This window comes from Manis javanica, chromosome 17 (genome assembly GCF_040802235.1).
Source record: "Manis javanica isolate MJ-LG chromosome 17, MJ_LKY, whole genome shotgun sequence".
Classification (NCBI taxonomy): Eukaryota; Metazoa; Chordata; class Mammalia; order Pholidota; family Manidae; genus Manis; species Manis javanica.
Window position 1 is genome coordinate 14,394,349 of NC_133172.1, and position 20,980 is coordinate 14,415,328.

The 20,980-nt window shown below is 45.5% G+C and overlaps 1 protein-coding gene and 2 pseudogenes across 1 annotated transcript; 1 reads left to right on the forward strand and 2 right to left on the reverse strand.

Annotated features, from left to right (window-relative positions):
• Nucleotides 1-973: 973 nt before the first annotated feature.
• On the reverse strand, nt 974-4,106 carry LOC118972982 (uncharacterized; annotated as a pseudogene).
• An 876-nt stretch (nt 4,107-4,982) lies between these two features.
• On the reverse strand, nt 4,983-5,397 carry LOC108394697 (large ribosomal subunit protein eL31-like; annotated as a pseudogene).
• A 10,238-nt stretch (nt 5,398-15,635) lies between these two features.
• Nucleotides 15,636-18,436, forward strand: LOC140846971 (uncharacterized). Its single transcript, XM_073225591.1, is given in 3 exon segments — nt 15,636-15,641; nt 17,074-17,271; nt 17,273-18,436. Coding segments are annotated over 3 exon segments (1,047 nt in total). The 3' UTR covers nt 18,116-18,436.
• Nucleotides 18,437-20,980: the final 2,544 nt, after the last annotated feature.

Sequence of the window (20,980 nt, forward strand, 5' to 3'; positions counted from 1 at the left end):
AGCTTTTAGAAAATGATGATCAAGTGATTTACGTTGGGTCCTTACTTTGTGCAAGGGACTATGCCTTGCCACTTGATAGAATTTAACATAATTCAATTCACACAACCACCCATTTAGGAAGGGTAGCTATGTTACTCATTGGAAACCAAAAGTTTAAGTGACTTGTCCAAGGTCACACACTAACTAAGCAGAAGTTGGGATTCTAAGATCTTTCTGATCTCGGAGTTCACATGTTTAAGCACTTTAGTCAGTCTCCTTTATTATATACTGTAGATACTTCTACTAACAGTCAGATATTAATTGCCTTGCGTATATTGTTTCTAATCTAGAAAAGAGAGGAATATGTATCATCATCTTATCTGTCCCCATTGAAGTCTAACTCACCATCATCTCACACTTATATTCCCTCATCTTCTTTTATGAGGCCTGAACGTTTAGAAACAAATTGGAGCAGTCACTTCCTTGCCAAAAACCCTGCAAGGACTCCCTATGTATCCTCCAGGAAAATCCAACTGCTTTAAAGATCCCACAGGCAGCATTGGGACCTGGTCCCTGTCTACCTAACGTCACTCCCAGCCACTCCTCTGTGGCGCTTTGGACTGCAGCACACTAGCCTGTTAGCACACTGTTCCTCTGACTTCAGTGATGAGCTCCTTCCTCATTCCGAAGCTCTGTGAGAACAGGGGTTATGTTTCTGTATCCCCAGTACCTGGCAAATAATAGGTAATGAGGAAATGCCACCCCTGCAGAATAAATGGATGACTGAATGGCTGGATGGATGAATAAATGAACTTTTCAAAGAGAGGTATCACAAAGTTATTTTCAGTTGGAGAAAACTAAAGGCCAGAAAAAGCAAGTATATTACCAAAAGTAGTGCAGCAGATAAATGTCTCATCTGGATACAAGATTCAGATCTAAGTCCAAGGTTGGGATCCTCCACTTCATACAGCCTCAAAATGACTGCTCACCCTAGTAAGTGTAACACCATTTAATAAATGACAATAAATTAACACCAAAGAGAAACCAAGAATAACACCACAGGTACCACAGGGCTTACAAATGAGAGGGAATATAAATAACAGGATCCAAAAATATCACAAAAACGGAACTTTAAATCTGTGAACCCCAAATCCCTCAAGGAATGAGACCTGCTCAGGTAGGAAGATCTAAAAGTCAGATTCATAGAATCCCACAAAGCAGAGGGTTCAAATCAAGGGTGAGCCATAAGGGTGACCGGGAACCCAACGCAACGATGTAAGATGGCTCATGGTCGAATGGGGCTAACCCACGTTTCAAGCGTCTTCCCTGACAACCCTGGAAGCTCTGTGGGCAGTGCGGTCCCGGGGAAACACCACAGCTGTGGGGACTCGGTCCGGTCCTCGGGAAAAGTAACCGCACCTCTCGCACCAGCCAAGGAGGGTCGAGGAGCGGACAATCGCGGCAGAGTCCCAGCTTCAGCGTCCGCTGCTCAGAGACCCGCCTGGGCCAAGGGGGCGAACGAGCGCAGAGCTTCGGGTCGCAGCCCGACTGCGCCACCAGCCTCAGGTCCCACGGGAGCGGGCGCAGGAGGTCGAAGACGACGGTGGCCTCGCGGCACCGAGGCGAGTCCTGGAGCTTGCGAAGGAGGCGAGGCGGGCTGAGCCAGGACTTCCCTCGCGCCCAAACTCCCCTCCGGGCCCTGAGCGCTCCAAGCCTCGGCTCGCATCCCGGCGCAGCCGCCCTCGCTCCCGCCCGCGGTCGCACCGCTCTCCCGCCTGCCGCACTCGCAGCTCTCCGTGGCTTCGGACGCCTCCTGGGCGCCGGGGGGGCTCCTCGAGGAGCCTGGCCGGCCCAGCTCGAGCTGGAGCGGAGACACGAGGGAATGAACGAGGCCAAGGGCCGGGGCCGCCCTCTGACTCCGTCCTTGACCCTCCCAGCCGCCCTTGACCCTCCGCAGCCCGGACTGGGGGACACCGAGAGGACGCGAATGGGGTCGGGATGGCGCTGGGGGCTCCGCGGGACACATGCGAGTGGGGCGAGCGGAGGGGCCGGGGCGCGGGCGGCACTCACCCAGGCCGCCACGTCCCGCCCCGCGGCCGCCAGCAGCTCCAGGGTCGGGCCGGTGCCGGGAAACAGCTCGGGCCTCTGCAGGCTGCTCACTCAGCACGGCCAGGGCGTCGGCGATGGCCCGGGCCACCGGGCGCGGCCGCGCGCACGACTGCGGGCACCGGGCGGGAGTGACACAGGGCCGGCCCCGGGCCCCTCTTTCCCGCCCCGCTCCCGGCCGCGGGCCCCACCGAGGGCCTCGGAGGGTCCCTCCTCGGGCGAAGGAACAGCTGCGCGGCCTTCGGCTCGGCGTCTATTCCCCCTGCGCGACAAGGGTCCTGCGCCTCCTGGCCAGGGCCCCTGAAACTCTGGCACGTCCGGACTTCCGGACTGGGAGGGCGACTGGCCCTTTCGCTTGTGCTGGTTGTGCCCCGAACCACTCAGCTCTCCCAAGGCGTGAGATGCACTCTGCGCTCCCCTTTCCCAGCGCTGCGCCCCGACGTGGAGCCCAGTCCGCCCATGGTAGCAACCGGGCTTCCCCGCGGGTCCCTGTTAAGCTTTCCGAACGTCAGCGCTGGCCGCGGGCCCGCTGGGCGGCCCGTCATTGTGCTGTGCGAGGACTTTACCCGCCTTGGGGGCAGTGCCAGCTATGACTGTGTCCTGAGCCTCAAGCCTGAACTAACTGCTCGTGCCTGGCCTCTGGATATCGGTCTTTTCTGTGTTGCTCTTCCTTTGCACTCTAGGAGCGAACTGGAAACAGCGTTTCCTTCTCTTCCAAGCTGGGCGCTACAGAGGCACCCGGACCAGTGCCTCCCCTGGCCCAGTTCACCCTGCGGTCCCCAGAACTCTCTCTCCTTGTCACTACGTTGCTGTCTGCCTCTCCCTGTCTTTGTATCTCTCTTTCTCTGCCTGAATATTCCTCCTCCTGTCCTCTCTGTTTTTCCCTCATCTGGGGCATTGACGAATTCCCTCCAGGTTCCTTAGTCTGTTATTAAATATTTATTCTTTTACTAGTTACAAAAGTCATGGTAGTTTGCATCACAGACATGTTTTTCCATTAGAGCTAATACATCCTGTGCACACTCCATATGCTAGGCCCACTTCAAGCTCTTTTCTTGTATTTGTAGCTATGTTCTCCTCTGCAACACTGTGACACTGGTCCTCTTATTGGCTGATGTTTTATGGATGAGGAAACTGAGGCACAGAGAGCGTATGAGGCCTGCCCAAAGTCACACAGCTCGTAGATGTGGCTTCGAGGTTGGGTCCCAGGCTGTTTGGGGTATTGTACCATCCATCCACATACAGAGGAACTTAAGTATGCTTGGGGCACGTTCAGCCAAGCTTCCTCCATGAGATCACCTGTAGGTAATTAGAATGAAGTTCATTAATGAATACTGAGAATTACAGGCAAACAGGGACTTTTCAAATGTATGTCTTCCTCAGCATTAGTACAAGAACATTATTCTGTTTTCTGGTGTATGTTTTCCTTATTCAAAAGCATAGAAGTTTTCAGAAACATCAAAATGTTTGAAATGAAGAACTCTGAAAAACCATGAGAGAAATTCTGCTGAAGTATTAGAAGAGGGCACAGAGCGTCCCTGCAGCACACTTTGCAAGCTTCTGTTACCTGTCCCCCACCCTTCCCAGCATCCCCTAATCCACTTGGAGATCCATATAATTTGGGGAAGGTTGACTGGGGCTCCCATCCCTGGGGTGGGGTAGGTGATGTGGCTGCAGCCACTTACCTCCATCGTGTCCCTGGCCCAGTGACAGAGTTTATTGTGGGCATGTGACCTAAGCCTGTCCAGTCAGAATGAATCTCAGCCCTGGACAGCTGGGGGTGGGTGGCTGGGAGGCTGTCTTCTTCCTACCAGAGAAGAATGAAACATAAAGCTGAAGGAGTTTCTAGCATGCATCTTGGCATTGTAAGGGTACACAGCCTTCCCACCAGAGGAAGGGACACCTGAGACAGAAACAAAACAAAACAAAACAAAAGTGGGCAGCGAGTGATGTCTTACAGGATCAGACTTTACCTGAAGCCTCACCTTACCTCTGGACTTGTAAATCCTTAAATTCTCCATTGTTCAAGCCCGCTTCAGTTGGGTATTTGACTATTTGCCACCAAAGGCAATAACCACCTGATATGCACCATGGGGCTGAAATGAAACCGCATGTCTTCAAAGACCAAAGAAATAGAAGTAAAATCGGTAATGGGGGAAGGAGAGGAATGCTGTGGGATCAGACATAGGAAAGTACCAGATCCACAATTCTTGGCAATCTGTGATTAAACTCTGAGCACCACAATGCAGGTTCCTGGGCTCAAGATATGTACAGTGCAAAATTACATTCGATACTGCTATTGTCTGAATGTTTGTCTCCTCAAAGTTTATGTGTTGGAATTATAATATCAAGATGATATTAGCAGGTGGGGCCTTCAGGAATGATTCAGTCAGGAGATGGAGCCCTCATGAATGGGATTAGTCCTCTTGCAAAGGAAACCCCATGGAGCTCCCTAGCTCCCTTCCACCATGCAAGGACCAGACAAGAACTTTGCCGCTGGGAAAGGATGCTGGAGCCTTGATTGTGGACTTCCCACCCTCCAGAACTGCAAGAAATAAATTTCTGTTGTTTATAAGGTACGGTATTTTGTTAGTGCAGCCCGACCAGACTGAGAAAAATACCGACCTCATAGAACAGTTTCCTGTGACCCGCTGTTTGAGATCTCTACTTTATTATAAAAACTGCTTTAAGAATTTAAGAAACAATAATGAGAAAGCTCTGGAGAACTGATTTGTGAGTGCAACTCAAAAATGATCCAGAAACTGGATCACTCATGTGTGATTGGTAGGAATGTAAAAATGGTACAAATAAAGCTGCTCTAAACATTCATGTGCAAACAGGTTGGCAGTTATTTTGTTTCGTTTTGCCATTCTATAACTTTATTTGACAGTCAGCCATTAATTCTCATCCACATGAACTGTCTGTAGATTTTTCAAAGTGGCGATAGGTGAAACCAATGTATAGACCTTGTTTGGGGACTCTTCATCCTCATTACCTTCTCTGGACAACTGTGTACAGATACGGTATGGGACATTTCCTTTTCCTTGGCCCAGACAGCTTTGTTGAGCCTGTTGTCAATGTGCACACCTGAAATTCCCATGTCCTTCATGGCAAATTTCCAGATCTCTCCGAGTGCCCAAGGGGCACACTTCCCAAAGCCCATTGCATGGATGAGCCTGTGAATGTTGACGGTGTACTCCCTGGTCATGGCCTCGCTGATGGTGGAACAGTCCTTCTTCTTTGCGCCACCCCCATCCTTGCAGGAGCCATTCTGCCGGACCCAGGTTAGAAAGGAAGTTTGGTTGCCAGTTTTTTTTAATATATAAAACTAAACATGCAACTTATAGTCAAGCCGGGTGGCCTACTCAAATGTTTAACCTGGAGAAAGTGGCAGGGTTAAGGGAACAAACAAGGAGCGGTGATGTACCCACGGACTGGCAACATGAGGAGCTCTTGCCATCCTAGGAGAGAGGAGACCAAGTGTGGCTTTACTTAAAGGAACACAATCCCTGTCAGACCTCAGCCTTGCCAGGAGGGAGCCAGGAGAATGGAGAATAAATACCTAATCTTGTTTGCCTCCTCACTTCAATCCCCTGCCAGGGCCTCCCATTGGCTGAACCCAACCATAAGTCAGAGGACAAGGGGGGCTCACAGATGCAGTATCTGAGGGCCTAGTATGGCCAAAAATGGATCTGGAGGGGTCAATAGAAGTCACCAGCACAGTGGCAGAGTGGCGAGAGCAAGTCCAGGGTTTTACTCAGCCATATCAGCAGGTCTAAAGGTCAGACCAACATACTCTTAACTCTTAGAAAGCTCCCCAAAATTGTTCACCTTACTAGGAATTAAGGAATCAATGAGCTAGCATTTCTCTCAGATCAATGAGTTTGTTTTAATTTTTAATTACTCAGGTAGAATTACTTCTCCTTGTAAGAAATTAAAATATTATTGATGAAATTCAACATTGCAATGATCATCCATCCCTTCAGTTCCCATGCTCTCCCCAGAGATAACCCACTATTAATTGACTTGGGACATATGTTTGCATACCTTTTTATACTTTTTATGTTGTGATACATCAAAAAATTCCCAAGGAAATATGTAATGTTTGTGTGTGGCTGTGCTAATTAAACTTTTTATTTTCACATAGTCATAGATCACATGCAGTTGTAAAAAATAATACAGAGATCCTGTGCTTGCTTGACACATTTCCCTCCACTCCCCACCATGGTAACATCTGTCAAAACTACAGTACAATGTCAGAGCCTGGATACTGACATGAATACAGTGAAGATACAGAACATTCCGTCACCAAATAGGTTCCTCATATTGTCCTTTCAATAGCCACACCCACTCCCTTCCCTTTCCTTTCACCTCCGGCAACCACTAATCTACTCTTCATTTTTTATAATTCTGTCCTTTCAAGAGTGTTGTACAAATGGAATCATACACTATATAACCCTTGGGAATGGACTTTTTTCACTCGACATACTGCTTGGAGTTTTCCCTGATTGTTGTGTGTATTAAGATTTGATTCCTCTTTATTGCTGAATGGTATTCCACGGTATGGATGTTGTTAAACTATCACCTATTAAAGGACATCTGGGTTGTTTCCAGTTTCTGACTTACAAATAAAGCTGCTCTAAACATTCATGTGCAAGATTTTGTGGGAACCCAAGTCTTCATTTCTCTGGGATAAAATGCCCAGGTATGCAATCACTAAGTCATATGTTAGTTGCATGTTCAGTTTTTAAAGAAGTTGCCAACCCTATTTTTCCCTTATTTAAAAAATGTTTAATTAATTAATTTTTATTTTTATTTTGGTATCATTAATCTACAATTACATGAGCAACATTATGGTTACTAGACTCCCCCCATCATCAAGTCCCCACCACATACCCCATTACAGTCACTGTCCATTAGCATAGTAAGATGCTATAGAATCACTATTTGTCTTCTCTGTGTTGTACAGTCCTCCCCGTGCTCCCCCACATTATGCCTGCTAATCGTAATGCCCCCTTTCTTTTCCCCCACTTATCCCTCCCTTCCCACCCATCCTCCTCAGTCCCTTTCCCTTTGGTAACTGTTAGTCCATTCTTGGGTTCTGTGAGTCCGCTGCTATTTTGTTCGTTTAGTTTTTTCTTTGTTCTTATACTCCACAAATGAGTGAAATCATTTGGTATTTGTCTTTTTTATGCCTGGCTTATTTCACTGAGCATAATACCCTATAGCTCCATCCATGTTGTTGCAAATGGTAGGATTTGTTTTCTTCTTATGGCTGAATCATATTCCATTGTGTATACGTACCACATCTTTATCCATTCATCTACTGATGGACACTTAGGTTGCTTGCATTTCTTAGCTATTGTAAATAGTGCTGCAGTGGACATAGGGGTGCATATGTCTTTTTCAAACTGGGCTGCTGCATTCTTAGGGTAAATTCCTAGGAGTGAAATTCCTGGGTCAAATGGTATTTCTATTTTTAGTTTTTTGAGGAGCCAACCCTATTTTTTAAAATGGCTGGACCATTTTACTTTCACACCAGTGATGAATGATCAATTTCTCCATATCCTCCCCAGGATTTGGTGTTGTCTCCATTTTTTTATTTTAGCCATTTTGATAGCTGTGTAATGATATCTCATTGTGGTTTTAATTTGCATTTCTCTTAATGGCTAATGATGTTGAACATCTTTTCATGCTCTTATTTCCCATCTGTGTTTCCTCTTAGGTGAAACATCTATGCATGTCATTTGCCTACTTCTCAACTGGATTGTTTAATTTTTTACTGTTGAATATTGAGAGTTCTTTATCTATTCTGGATACAAGTCTTTGTTAGACAGTGGCTTGCAAATATTTTCTCCAATTCTTTAGTTTGTCTTTCTATCCTCTTAAAACATCATCTTTCAAAGAACAAATTTTTTTTATCAAGTCTGGCTTATTAATTTCCTTTTACATATTGAGCTTTTGGTGTCAAGTCTAAGAACTCTTTGCCTAGCCCCAGGCTTTTTTTCCTAAAAGTTTTATAGCTTTTATTTTACATTTAAGTCCATGATCCATTTTGAGTTGGTATGAGGTTTAGGTCAAAGTTGATTTTTGGCCTATGGATAACCAATTGCTCCAGCATCATATGTTGAAAAGGCTGTTTTTCTCCACTGACTTGCTTTTGCATGTGTGGGTACCTCTAAACACAAGTAGTGTCACACCATGCGTATTGTTCAGCAATTAACTTTTTTCATTCTATAACATGCCTTGAAGATTTTTCCGTTTCAATACCTGTAGATCTACTTCAGTCTATATAACTGCAGGTCTAGCAAGTCTAGCATCAATCATCCCCATGATAGAATTCAAGTGGGGATGAACTTGCATGGGAAAAAGATGCATCTTTATCTTCACTAACCTCTAACTGAAACTTAGTGTTTCTTTCTCTAATGAATGTAAGCAATAAACCACAGTAGTATTTGCAGAATCTGTGACTTTGTCACTAAAAGAAACCACAGATATTTTCATAACACATTATAGATGTGGCACCTATCTTGAAATATCATTTATGCTCATTACTACCTCAAGAGTATAGTAGTTGTTAAACCTATTCCTACATTCTTATTACTTAATTCATTAACAGAGGCTTATGTATTACTTATCACAAAGGTGTTTTTATGTTTTGATAACTGTTTCAATGTAATCCGTTTTCTTCATAGTCCTGTGTATTTAATATTAAGCATTTAAACACATTTCTGAACCAATAAGCAATTATAACAAGATTGTGAGATACAAGGTTAATACACAAAAAATCTGTTGCTTTATTGTATAACAGCAATGAACAATTTGAATTTGAAATTAAAAATACTACCACTTACATTAGCACTCACAAAAATGAAGTACTGAGTACAAATCTAACAAAAAAGGGATAACATATATGTGAGGAAAACCACAAAACTCTGATGAAAGAAATCAAAGATGATCTAAAAATGGAGATACTCCATGTATATAGATAGGAAGACTCAGTCTTGTCAAGATTTTAGTTCTTCCTAACTTAATCTATAGATTCAATACAGTCTAATCAAATCCCATCAAGTTATTTTGTGGATACTGACAAACTGAAAGTTTATAAGGGATTGAAAAGACCCAGAATAACCAACACAATATTAAGGGAAGAACAAAGTTGGAGGGCTGACACTATTTGACTTCAAGACTTATTATGAAGTTATAGTAATCAAGGGAGTGTAGTATTGATGAAAGAATACATAAATCAATGGAACAGAATAGAGAACCCAAGAATAGACCCACACATGTATAGTCAACCAATCTTTAAGAAAGGAACAAAGGCAATTCAATGGAGAAAGGGTGGTCTTTTTCACATATGGTACTGAAACTGGATGTTTACATGTGCAAAATATAAATCTAGTCATAGATCTTACACAGACCTTACATGTTCCCCCCAGATTAACTCAAAATATATCATAGACATCAACATAAAGTGCAGAACTATAAAACTCCTAGAATACAGCATAGTAGAAAATCTAGGGGAACTTGGGCTTGTTGATGACTTTTGAGATACACTGAAAGCACTATCCATGAAAGAAAAAAAATGATGAGTTGGACTTCATTCAAATTTAAAACATCAACTTCTCTGTTAAGAGAATGAAAAATTGCTGCCTTCCTCTCCCCACTGCCTTGAGGACCATGGCTTTAACAAAACACTAGAAATAGCATCAATGCCCCTGTTGGAATGAAAGCCTTAATAGTGGTACAAATGAGACGTTTTCCATTGCCCCTTTAGGTCCTCTCTTCCCACTTCTCCACCCTGGTCTGGAGTACCAGGAGACTAGCTTTTGGCCTCTGCTAGGTGCAGCTACCTGGGAGCCTAGCAAAATACTAGAGGGGGTTATGGAGGGTAAGAGTAATTTATTCTCTGAGAGGTCAGAGTATTTATTCCTCTGAGTAGGGCCAACACAACTTGTCTATTTCCCCTACCAGCACACATGACTCTGTCCTTCTCAAGTTAGGTAACCACTGCCTCCCCTGTCCCCTTCCTTCAGGACTTGGGATGACAGACCCTCCCCCAGGGCCCCCCCACTAGAGGCACTGCACTATCCTTGTCCTTTCCCTTCACTATCCAATCCCTTTTGTAAATACTCCTGATATTAAACTCACCTCAAATTATCCTAATTTGATTGGACCATCTGTTTCCTGCTGGGTCCCTAACAGTATAATTAAAGATGTGGGGAAATGCAAATGAGAGATAATAGTAAAACATAAAAAGCAGACTACCAAACTGCATACAGCCTGGTTCCAATTAGGGAGAAATTGCTCATAGAAAGGAAAAAAAGGGGGAGGGATTGTAACCAACTATTAAAATGAATTACCTAGAGGAAGTGGGATTAAAGACTCACTTTTGCTCTCCAAACTGTATGTTTTTGTATTGGCTATATCTTTACAATGAATGTGTTACTTTGGTAATCTGAAAACATATGCACAGATAAATCTACATAAAATTTCCAAACACTGGAAACATTGTTCCAGAATTGGTGTAAGGAGAGAGGCAGGTAGTGAAGTTACAGGTTTTTTCCTCCTCTAGGCATTTCTATATATATATATATATATTTTTTCTTTTTGGTATCATTAATCTATGATTACAGAAAGAACATTATGTTTACTAGGTTCCCCCCCACCAAGTCCCCCCCACATACCCCTTCACAGTCACTGTCCATCTGCGTAGTAAGATGCTGTAAAATCACTACTTGTCTTCTCTGTGTTGCACAGCCCTCCCCATGTCCCCCACACACTATACATGCTAATCATAAGGCCCCATTTCTTTTTCCCCGCCCTTATCCCTCCCTTCCCACCCATCCTCCCCAGTCCCTTTCCCTTTGGTAACTGTTAGTCCATTCTTGGGTTCTGTGATTCTGCTGCTGTTTTGTTCCTTCGGTTTTCCTTTGTTCTTATATTCCACATATGAGTGAAATCATTTGGTACTTGTCCTTCTCCGCTTGGCTTATTTCACTGAGCATAATACCCTCTAGCTCCATCCATGTTGTTATGAATGGTAGGCTGCGTAATATTCCATTGTGTATATGTACCACATCTTCTTTATCCATTCATCTACTGATGGACATTTAGGTTGCTTCCATTTCTTGGCTATTGTAAACAGTGCAGTGATAAACATAGGGGTGCATCTGTCTTTTTCAAACTGGGCTCCTGCATTCTTAGGGTAAATTCCTAGAAGTGGAATTCCTGGGTCAAATGGTATTTCTATTTTGAGCATTCTGAGGAACCTCCATACTGCTTTCCACGATAGTTGAACTAATTTACATTGTTGAACTAATTCCCACCAGCATTGTAGGAGGGTTCCCCTTTGTCCACACCCTTGCCAACATTTGTTGTTGTTTGTCTTTTGGATGATGGCGATCCTTACTGGTGTGAGGTGATATCTCATTGTGGTTTTAATTTGCATTTCTCTGATGATTAGCGATGTGGAGCATCTTTTCATGTGCCCATTGGCCATCTGGATTTCTTTAGAGAATTGTCTATTCAGCTCCTCTGCCCATTTTTTAATTGGATTATTTGCTTTTTGTTTGTTGAGGTGTGTGAGCTCTTTATTTTGGATGTCAATCCTTTATCAGATCTGTCATTTGTGAATATGTTCTCCCATACTGTAGGATACCTTTTTGTTCTATTGATGGTGTCCTTTGCTGTACAGAAGCTTTTTAACTTAATATAGTCCCACTTGTTCATTTTTGCCTTTGTTTCCCTTACCCAGGGAGATATGTTCATGAAGACGTCACTCATGTTTATGTCCATGAGATTTTTGCCTATGTTTTTTTCTAAGAGTTTTATGGTTTCATGACTTACATTCAGGTCTTTGATTCATTTGGAGTTTACTTTTGTGTATGGGGTTAGACAGTGATCCAGTTTCATTCTCTTACATGTAGCTGTCCAGTTTTGCCAGCACCATCTGTTGAAGAGACTGTCATTTCCCCATTGTATGTCCATGGCTCCTTTATCAAATATTAATTGGCCATATATGTTTGGGTTAATGTCTGGAGTCTCTATTCTGTTCCACTGGTCTGTGTCTCTGTTCTTGTGCCAGTACCAAATTATCTTGATTACTGTGGCTTTGTAGTAGAGCTTAAAGTTGGAGAGCGAGATCCCCCCTACTTTATTCTTCCTTCTCAGGATTGCGTTGGCTATTCGGGGTCTTTGGTGGTTCCATATGAATTTTTGAACTATTTGTTCCAGTTCATTGAAGAATGCTATTGGTAATTTGATAGGGATTGCATCGAATCTGTATATTGCTTTGGGCAGGATGGCCATTTTGATGTATTAATTCTTCCTAGCCTGGAGCATGGGATGAGTTTCCATTTGTTAGTGACCTCTTTAATTTCTCTTAAGAGTGTTTTGTAGTTTTCAGGGTATAGGTCTTTCACTTCCTTGGTTAGGTTTATTCCTAGGTATTTTATTCTTTTTGATGCTATTGTGAATGGAATTGTTTTCCTGATTTCTCTTTCTATTAGTTCACTGTTAGTGTATAGGAAAGCTACAGATTTCTGTGTGTTAATTTTGTATTCTGCAACTTTGCTGAATTCCGATATTAGTTCTAGTAGTTTTGTAGTGGAGTCTTTAGGGTTTTTTGTGTACAATATCATGTCATCTGCAAATAGTGACAGTTTGACTTCTTCTTTACCAATCTGGATTCCTTGTATTTCTTTGTTTTGTCTGATTGCTGTGGCTAGGACCTCCAGTACCATGTTGAATAACAGTGGGGAGAGTGGGCATCCCTGTCTTGTTCCTGATCTCAGAGGAAAAGCTTTCAGCCTCTTGCTGTTCAGTATGATCTTAGCTGTGGGTTTATCATATATGGCCTTTATTATGTTGAGGTACTTGCCCTCTATGCCCATTTTGTTGAGAGTTTTTATCATGAATGAATGTTGAATTTTGTCGAATGCTTTTTCAGCATCTATGGGGATGATCATGTGGATTTTGTCCTTCTTTTTGTTGATGTGGTGGATGATTTTGATGGATTTTCGAATATTGTACCATCGTTGCATCCTGGGATGAATCCCACTTGGTCATGGTGTATGATCCTCTTGATGTATTTTTGAATTTGGTCAGCTAATATTTTGTTGAGTATTTTTGCATCTACGATCATCAGGGATATTGGTCTGTAGTTTTCTTTTTTGGTGGGGTCTTTGCCTGGTTTTGGTATTAGGGTGATGTTGGCTTCATAGAATGAGTTTGGGAGTATTCTCTCTCTTCTATTTTTTGGAAAACTTTAAGGAGAATGGGTGTTATGTCTTCTCTGTATGTCTGATAAAATTCCGAGGTAAATCCATCTGGCGTGGGGGTTTTGTTCTTGGGTAGTTTTTTGATTACCGATTCAATTTCATTGCTGGTAATTGGTCTGCTTAGATTTTCTGTTTCTTTCTGGGTCAGTCTTGGAAGGTTGTATTTTTCTAAGAAGTTGTCCATTTCTCCTAGGTTTTCCAGCTTCTTAGCATATACATTTTCATAGTATTCTCTAATAATTCTTTGTATTTCTGTGGGGTCCATCGTGATTTTTCCTTTCTCATTTCTAATTCTGTTGATGTGTGTTGACTCTCTTTTTCTCTTAATAAGTCTGGCTAGAGGCTTATCTATTTTGTTTATTTTCTTGATGAACCAGCTCTTGGTTTCATTGATTTTTTCTATTGTTTTATTCTTCTCAATTTTATTTATTTCTTCTCTGATTTTTATTATGTCCCTCTGTCTGCTGACCTTAGGCCTCATTTGTTCTTCTTTTTCCAATTTCAATAATTGTGACATTAGACTATTCATTTGGGTTTGTTCTTCCTCCTTTAAATATGCCTGGATTGCTATATACTTTCCTCTTAAGACTGCTTTTGCTGCGTCCCACAGAAGTTGGGGCTTTGTGTTATTGTTGTCATTTGTTTCCATATATTGCTGGATCTCCATTTTAATTTGGTCATTGATCCATTGATTATTTAGGAGAAGGTTGTTAAGCCTCCATGTGTTTGTGAGCCTTTTTGCTTTCTTTGTACAATTTATTTCTAGTTTTATACCTTTGTGGTCTGAAAAGTTGGCTGGTAGGATTTCAATCTTTTGGAATTTACTGAGGTTCTTTTTGTGGCCTAGTATTTGGTCTATTCTGGAGAATGTTCCATGTGCACTTGAGAAGAATGTGTATCCTGTTGCTTTTGGATGTAGAGTTCTATAGATGTCTATTAGGTCCATCTGTTCTAGTGTGTTGTTCAGTGCCTCTGTGTCCTTACTTATTTTCTGTCTGGTGGATCTGTCCTTTGGAGTGAGTGGTGTGTTAAAGTCTCCCAAAATGAATACATTGCATTCTATTTCCTCCTTTAATTCTGTTAGTATTTGTTTCACATATATTGGTGCTCCCATTTCTATATTTTTCAAGCTTGATCCAGTGAACTGTCTTGCCAATTTTATCAGAAAAAGAAGTAGTATATTTCACTTTTAAACTGAAATAAGGAGATTGATTGAGACAGAGAGATCCTGGCCTGCATGTTAGAAAAAGGAGTGAGAGACAGATGGAGTCAGACAAAGGCAGAGACAGAAACAGGAAGAAGAGACAAGAAAACAGAGGGAGGCACAGAAAAAGGGAAGAGAAATGGAATGAAATGAAAACAGTGACAGAGAGAAGGAAACTGAACCAGATATCAGGGTCAATTATGGCTTAGAGATCAAGCTTTGCAACTGGGAGACGTAGAGGTTCAAATCTGCTTCTGCTGCTAACTGAGTTATAAATTCTTTCATTCAACTGTCCTCAGTTTTCCCATCTATAAAATGGAGGGAATGCTAGGACATCCCTGGTAGCATCATTTTTTGAAAATTAGCTATGTTTGTATCAGTTATTTAGAATAGGGTCTGGTACACAGTGAGCATTATATAGGGCTACTTATTATATTGGAACAGAGATAAGGACATGGCAGTACCAAATGTAATTTTTTTACTGTACATATCTTGAGCCCAGGAACCTGCATTGTGGTGCTCAGAGTTTAATCACAGATTGCCAAGAATTGTGGATCTGGTACTTTCCTATGTCTGATCCCACAGCATTCCTCTCCTTCCCCCATTACCGATTTTACTTCTATTTCTTTGGTCTTTGAAGACATGCGGTTTCATTTCAGCCCCATGGTGCATATCAGGTGGTTATTGCCTTTGGTGGCAAATAGTCAAATACCCAACTGAAGCGGGCTTGAACAATGGAGAATTTAAGGATTTACAAGTCCAGAGGTAAGGTGAGGCTTCAGGTAAAGTCTGATCCTGTAAGACATCACTCGCTGCCCACTTTTGTTTTGTTTTGTTTTGTTTCTGTCTCAGGTGTCCCTTCCTCTGGTGGGAAGGCTGTGTACCCTTACAATGCCAAGATGCATGCTAGAAACTCCTTCAGCTTTATGTTTCATTCTTCTCTGGTAGGAAGAAGACAGCCTCCCAGCCACCCACCCCCAGCTGTCCAGGGCTGAGATTCATTCTGACTGGACAGGCTTAGGTCACATGCCCACAATAAACTCTGTCACTGGGCCAGGGACACGATGGAGGTAAGTGGCTGCAGCCACATCACCTACCCCACCCCAGGGATGGGAGCCCCAGTCAACCTTCCCCAAATTATATGGATCTCCAAGTGGATTAGGGGATGCTGGGAAGGGTGGGGGACAGGTAACAGAAGCTTGCAAAGTGTGCTGCAGGGACGCTCTGTGCCCTCTTCTAATACTTCAGCAGAATTTCTCTCATGGTTTTTCAGAGTTCTTCATTTCAAACATTTTGATGTTTCTGAAAACTTCTATGCTTTTGAATAAGGAAAACATACACCAGAAAACAGAATAATGTTCTTGTACTAATGCTGAGGAAGACATACATTTGAAAAGTCCCTGTTTGCCTGTAATTCTCAGTATTCATTAATGAACTTCATTCTAATTACCTACAGGTGATCTCATGGAGGAAGCTTGGCTGAACGTGCCCCAAGCATACTTAAGTTCCTCTGTATGTGGATGGATGGTACAATACCCCAAACAGCCTGGGACCCAACCTCGAAGCCACATCTACGAGCTGTGTGACTTTGGGCAGGCCTCATACGCTCTCTGTGCCTCAGTTTCCTCATCCATAAAACATCAGCCAATAAGAGGACCAGTGTCACAGTGTTGCAGAGGAGAACATAGCTACAAATACAAGAAAAGAGCTTGAAGTGGGCCTAGCATATGGAGTGTGCACAGGATGTATTAGCTCTAATGGAAAAACATGTCTGTGATGCAAACTACCATGACTTTTGTAACTAGTAAAAGAATAAATATTTAATAACAGACTAAGGAACCTGGAGGGAATTCGTCAATGCCCCAGATGAGGGAAAAACAGAGAGGACAGGAGGAGGAATATTCAGGCAGAGAAAGAGAGATACAAAGACAGGGAGAGGCGGACAGCAACGTAGTGACAAGGAGAGAGAGTTCTGGGGACCGCAGGGTGAACTGGGCCAGGGGAGGCACTGGTCCGGGTGCCTCTGCAGCGCCCAGCTTGGAAGAGAAGGAAACGCTGTTTCCAGTTCGCTCCTAGAGTGCAAAGGAAGAGCAACACAGAAAAGACCGATATCCAGAGGCCAGGCACGAGCAGTTAGTTCAGGCTTGAGGCTCAGGACACAGTCATAGCTGGCACTGCCCCCAAGGCGGGTAAAGTCCTCGCACAGCACAATGACGGGCCGCCCAGCGGGCCCGCGGCCAGCGCTGACGTTCGGAAAGCTTAACAGGGACCCGCGGGGAAGCCCGGTTGCTACCATGGGCGGACTGGGCTCCACGTCGGGGCGCAGCGCTGGGAAAGGGGAGCGCAGAGTGCATCTCACGCCTTGGGAGAGCTGAGTGGTTCGGGGCACAACCAGCACAAGCGAAAGGGCCAGTCGCCCTCCCAGTCCGGAAGTCCGGACGTGCCAGAGTTTTAGGGGCCCTGGCCAGGAGGCGCAGGACCCTTGTCGCGCAGGGGGAATAGACGCCGAGCCGAAGGCCGCGCAGCTGTTCCTTCGCCCGAGGAGGGACCCTCCGAGGCCCTCGGTGGGGCCCGCGGCCGGGAGCGGGGCGGGAAAGAGGGGCCCGGGGCCGGCCCTGTGTCACTCCCGCCCGGTGCCCGCAGTCGTGTGCGCGGCCGCGCCCGGTGGCCCGGGCCATCGCCGACGCCCTGGCCGTGCTGAGTGAGCAGCCTGCAGAGGCCCGAGCTGTTTCCCGGCACCGGCCCGACCCTGGAGCTGCTGGCGGCCGCGGGGCGGGACGTGGCGGCCTGGGTGAGTGCCGCCCGCGCCCCGGCCCCTCCGCTCGCCCCACTCGCATGTGTCCCGCGGAGCCCCCAACGCCATCCCGACCCCATTCGCGTCCTCTCGGTGTCCCCCAGTCCGGGCTGCGGAGAGTCAAGGGCGGCTGGGAGGGTCAAGGACGGAGTCAGAGGGCGGCCCCGGCCCTTGGCCTCGTTCATTCCCTCGTGTCTCCGCTCCAGCTCGAGCTGGGCCGGCCAGGCTCCTCGAGGAGCCCCCCCGGCGCCCAGGAGGCGTCCGAAGCCACGGAGAGCTGCGAGTGCGGCAGGCGGGAGAGCGGTGCGACCGCGGGCGGGAGCGAGGGCGGCTGCGCCGGGATGCGAGCCGAGGCTTGGAGCGCTCAGGGCCCGGAGGGGAGTTTGGGCGCGAGGGAAGTCCTGGCTCAGCCCGCCTCGCCTCCTTCGCAAGCTCCAGGACTCGCCTCGGTGCCGCGAGGCCACCGTCGTCTTCGACCTCCTGCGCCCGCTCCCGTGGGACCTGAGGCTGGTGGCGCAGTCGGGCTGCGACCCGAAGCGCTGCGCTCGTTCGCCCCCTTGGCCCAGGCGGGTCTCTGAGCAGCGGACGCTGAAGCTGGGACTCTGCCGCGATTGTCCGCTCCTCGACCCTCCTTGGCTGGTGCGAGAGGTGCGGTTACTTTTCCCGAGGACCGGACCGAGTCCCCACAGCTGTGGTGTTTCCCCGGGACCGCACTGCCCACAGAGCTTCCAGCCGCGGGGCTGGCAGTAGACTAAACTGCCAGCTCAGGCTTGGTTGTTTATCTCCGCCTAACATGGACCGGTTTCTACTTCTTTGCCTACCGGGACCCCAGAACCCCGCTCTTCCACATTTGAATCTTCAATGCCTGCTGTGAGATTCTTTGAAGCTGTGACTTTTGGCTCTCCCCACTAGGAGGCCTCCTTTTGGTAGTGAATGGACTAAAAGTCCTTAAGTTATTGTAGTTTTTTGGACTGTTGCTTATATGCGTCTTTTATTTGTGAAATTCCTATTTATATTTGCTACTCTGTCTTGTGGTGTTAATTTATATTCAGCAATGAAATATTGCATTTGTTTCTCCTGTGATCATTTTGAGGTGCACTGTTCAGTAAAAAAATACTGAGCCAGGTAAGTCAGGTGAGTTGAGTTTCAATTCTGATCCTGCCTCTTAATTATGGTGTAACTGGTGAAATCACTTTTCTCTGAGCCTCAGTTTCCTCATCTATATAATGGCATTATTCCCTTACACACACATAAATACACAAACAATTGTATTTTTTTATTTGTCCAAATCTGTGGGCTAGCAATTTTTGTTGCTAACTGCATACCTCTTTCCCAAGATCACTCAGCCAGTGAAGGTCAGAGCCAGGTTTGAACCCAGATCCTTTATCTCCCTAGTCTATGTTCTTAATTACCTTTTGAATGAACTTCCTATCTAAGAAAAACAAGTATGAATTTAAGGATTTTGAGGTAATATGTCAAGTTTCAGAATTCACTGTTGATTCAATATGTCCTCCTCAGAGTCAGGGGCCCTGCAATTGACAGAAACTGACCCTTGCACTGATAGATGATGAAATCATGTCCCTGTTCTTGGTTTTGAAACATTTTTATGTATCAAAGCTCAAAGGTTTTCCCAACTGAGGACTTCTTTCCACCACCCTCTCTCTAGAATTATGAATGAGGGGAAGGAGAGGTTAGGGTGGGGGTCAAGTCCAAAAAGGGTTTTGCACCTTCTCTCCAAGAAATTCATCTCCTCCAGGGCTGGGAGCTCTAGCTACACAAAGGCTGGAGAGAATAGTTGTTTAGCAGTCTGACAAAACTTGTTAAAATTCTGCCCTTATCACTTATTTGCTCTGTGACCTGGGAGGTCTCTTAACCTCTCTGATTCCCTGCAGGTTACTATTGATTTTAAATGTAGGCAAAGCACAGTATGCCCTTGACATTCAATACTACCCCATGGCAAAGCCACAGTGGGGCAGGGTGGGGGGGCATGTAAGTGCTCAACAAAAGGGAGTTATCTTTGTTTTTCTTTTGCACTAACTGTTCCTTTTGCCCAGAATGCTCCCCGCTCAGGTCTTCACAGAGCTCTCTCCTTTACTTCTGTGAGGGTTGTGCTGGAATGTCATTTTCTCAGGCCACCTCATTTAATGCAAACTCCCTCCTGCATTCTGCTTGATTTTTTTCATTTTCTGTTGTCTGACATGGTACATACCACATGGTGAATTCCTCCCCCATCTGTACTTACCTTTCACCCCTTTCTGGTAAAAAGCTCTGTGAAGGATCATTTTGTTTTTGTTTGTTTGTTTTCCAGGGCTCTCTATTCTGGGCACCTTGAGCAGTGCCTGACACAAAGTGGGGGCTGAACAAGTTTTTGGGGAATGGATGAAGGCGCTTGTCACAAACCAAGCTGATTCCCTTGAACTCCTGGCCACAACCTAGTTCTTTAGCAGAGCTTCATATTCCTGGGTTGCTTGTGCCTGGGCAATTAAAAACGTTAGCACAGTCCCTGCCGCCATCCCCTCCCCTCCCCAATGACTTCTATCCCAGGAGCAGGTGGGAAACGGTGGCTAATGTCCCCTCTCTTATTCTTGGATGCTTCGCCTTCCGGAACCTCTCCCCCACCCCGCAGCAGCCTTCTCCTCTTCGCTAAACAGCCTCTTTCAAAGTTCAGGTTCTTTGTGACGATACCCCCTAGTGGTGCTTTTTCTCTCCCTTCTCTGCATGGGACATCCTGCAAAAGGGAAGTCCCTGCGTCCTCTCCCCACTTGGGTACTGGATTTAGCTCCAACAGGACACCATGACCGGGCCTTGTGGGGCTGAAAGCTGTCCCAACCCTGAGGATTTGGCTTTGGAACTCACTTTCATGTCTGTGACGGCTGAATCAGAGGCAGTTTCTCTTTCCCTCCACCTGCTCACAGGCTCAGGGCCCCGCCCTGCTCTGGGCTTCCCCAGCTTGGGGCTCCCCTGGAGGCAGGTGTCAACCTCTGGGCTGTTTTCACTTCCTCTGCATCAGTTGCAATTGCCCATCTTAAAAGCTGCACCCTGGAGCTCAGACAGGAGTTATATCCCAGACATGGCTGGAAATTCAGAGACACAGACAGTGCAGCAGGCTGAGATCCAAAAGGGAGACTGACTGAGACACCCAGGTGACAGCCTCAGAGTGGCCAGTGGGGTCCCCCATCTGCTGACAGAGATCTGAGACCAGGAATGGAGCTGGGTGAGCCCCACATCATTGTGCATGACCATCACATCATCATTGTCCATGACCCCACCCCAGCCCCTGGCTACTAAAACATTTAAAGTTACATAAGTGGCTCACATTATAGCTATATTGAACAGGGCTGGCTTACAGGACATGATGTCATAGTGGTCCTAGGCTCTTTACATTTGGCTGCTCCTCCATCCTCAGTTTATCTGTACTGTCCCTCCTTATGATCATAAAGTGGCTGTTGCAGTTCCAGCCATCACACACAGTCACACGATTGTCTGCAAAGCAGGAGTGGCAGAGACTCCATCGAGCTATATAGGCCCTCCTTTCCTTCCTTCACTTAGAGAATCCCTGACCAACTGACTCAATGTCCTCTGCAGTACGGGTGCCTCTATCACCCTTTTGCAAGT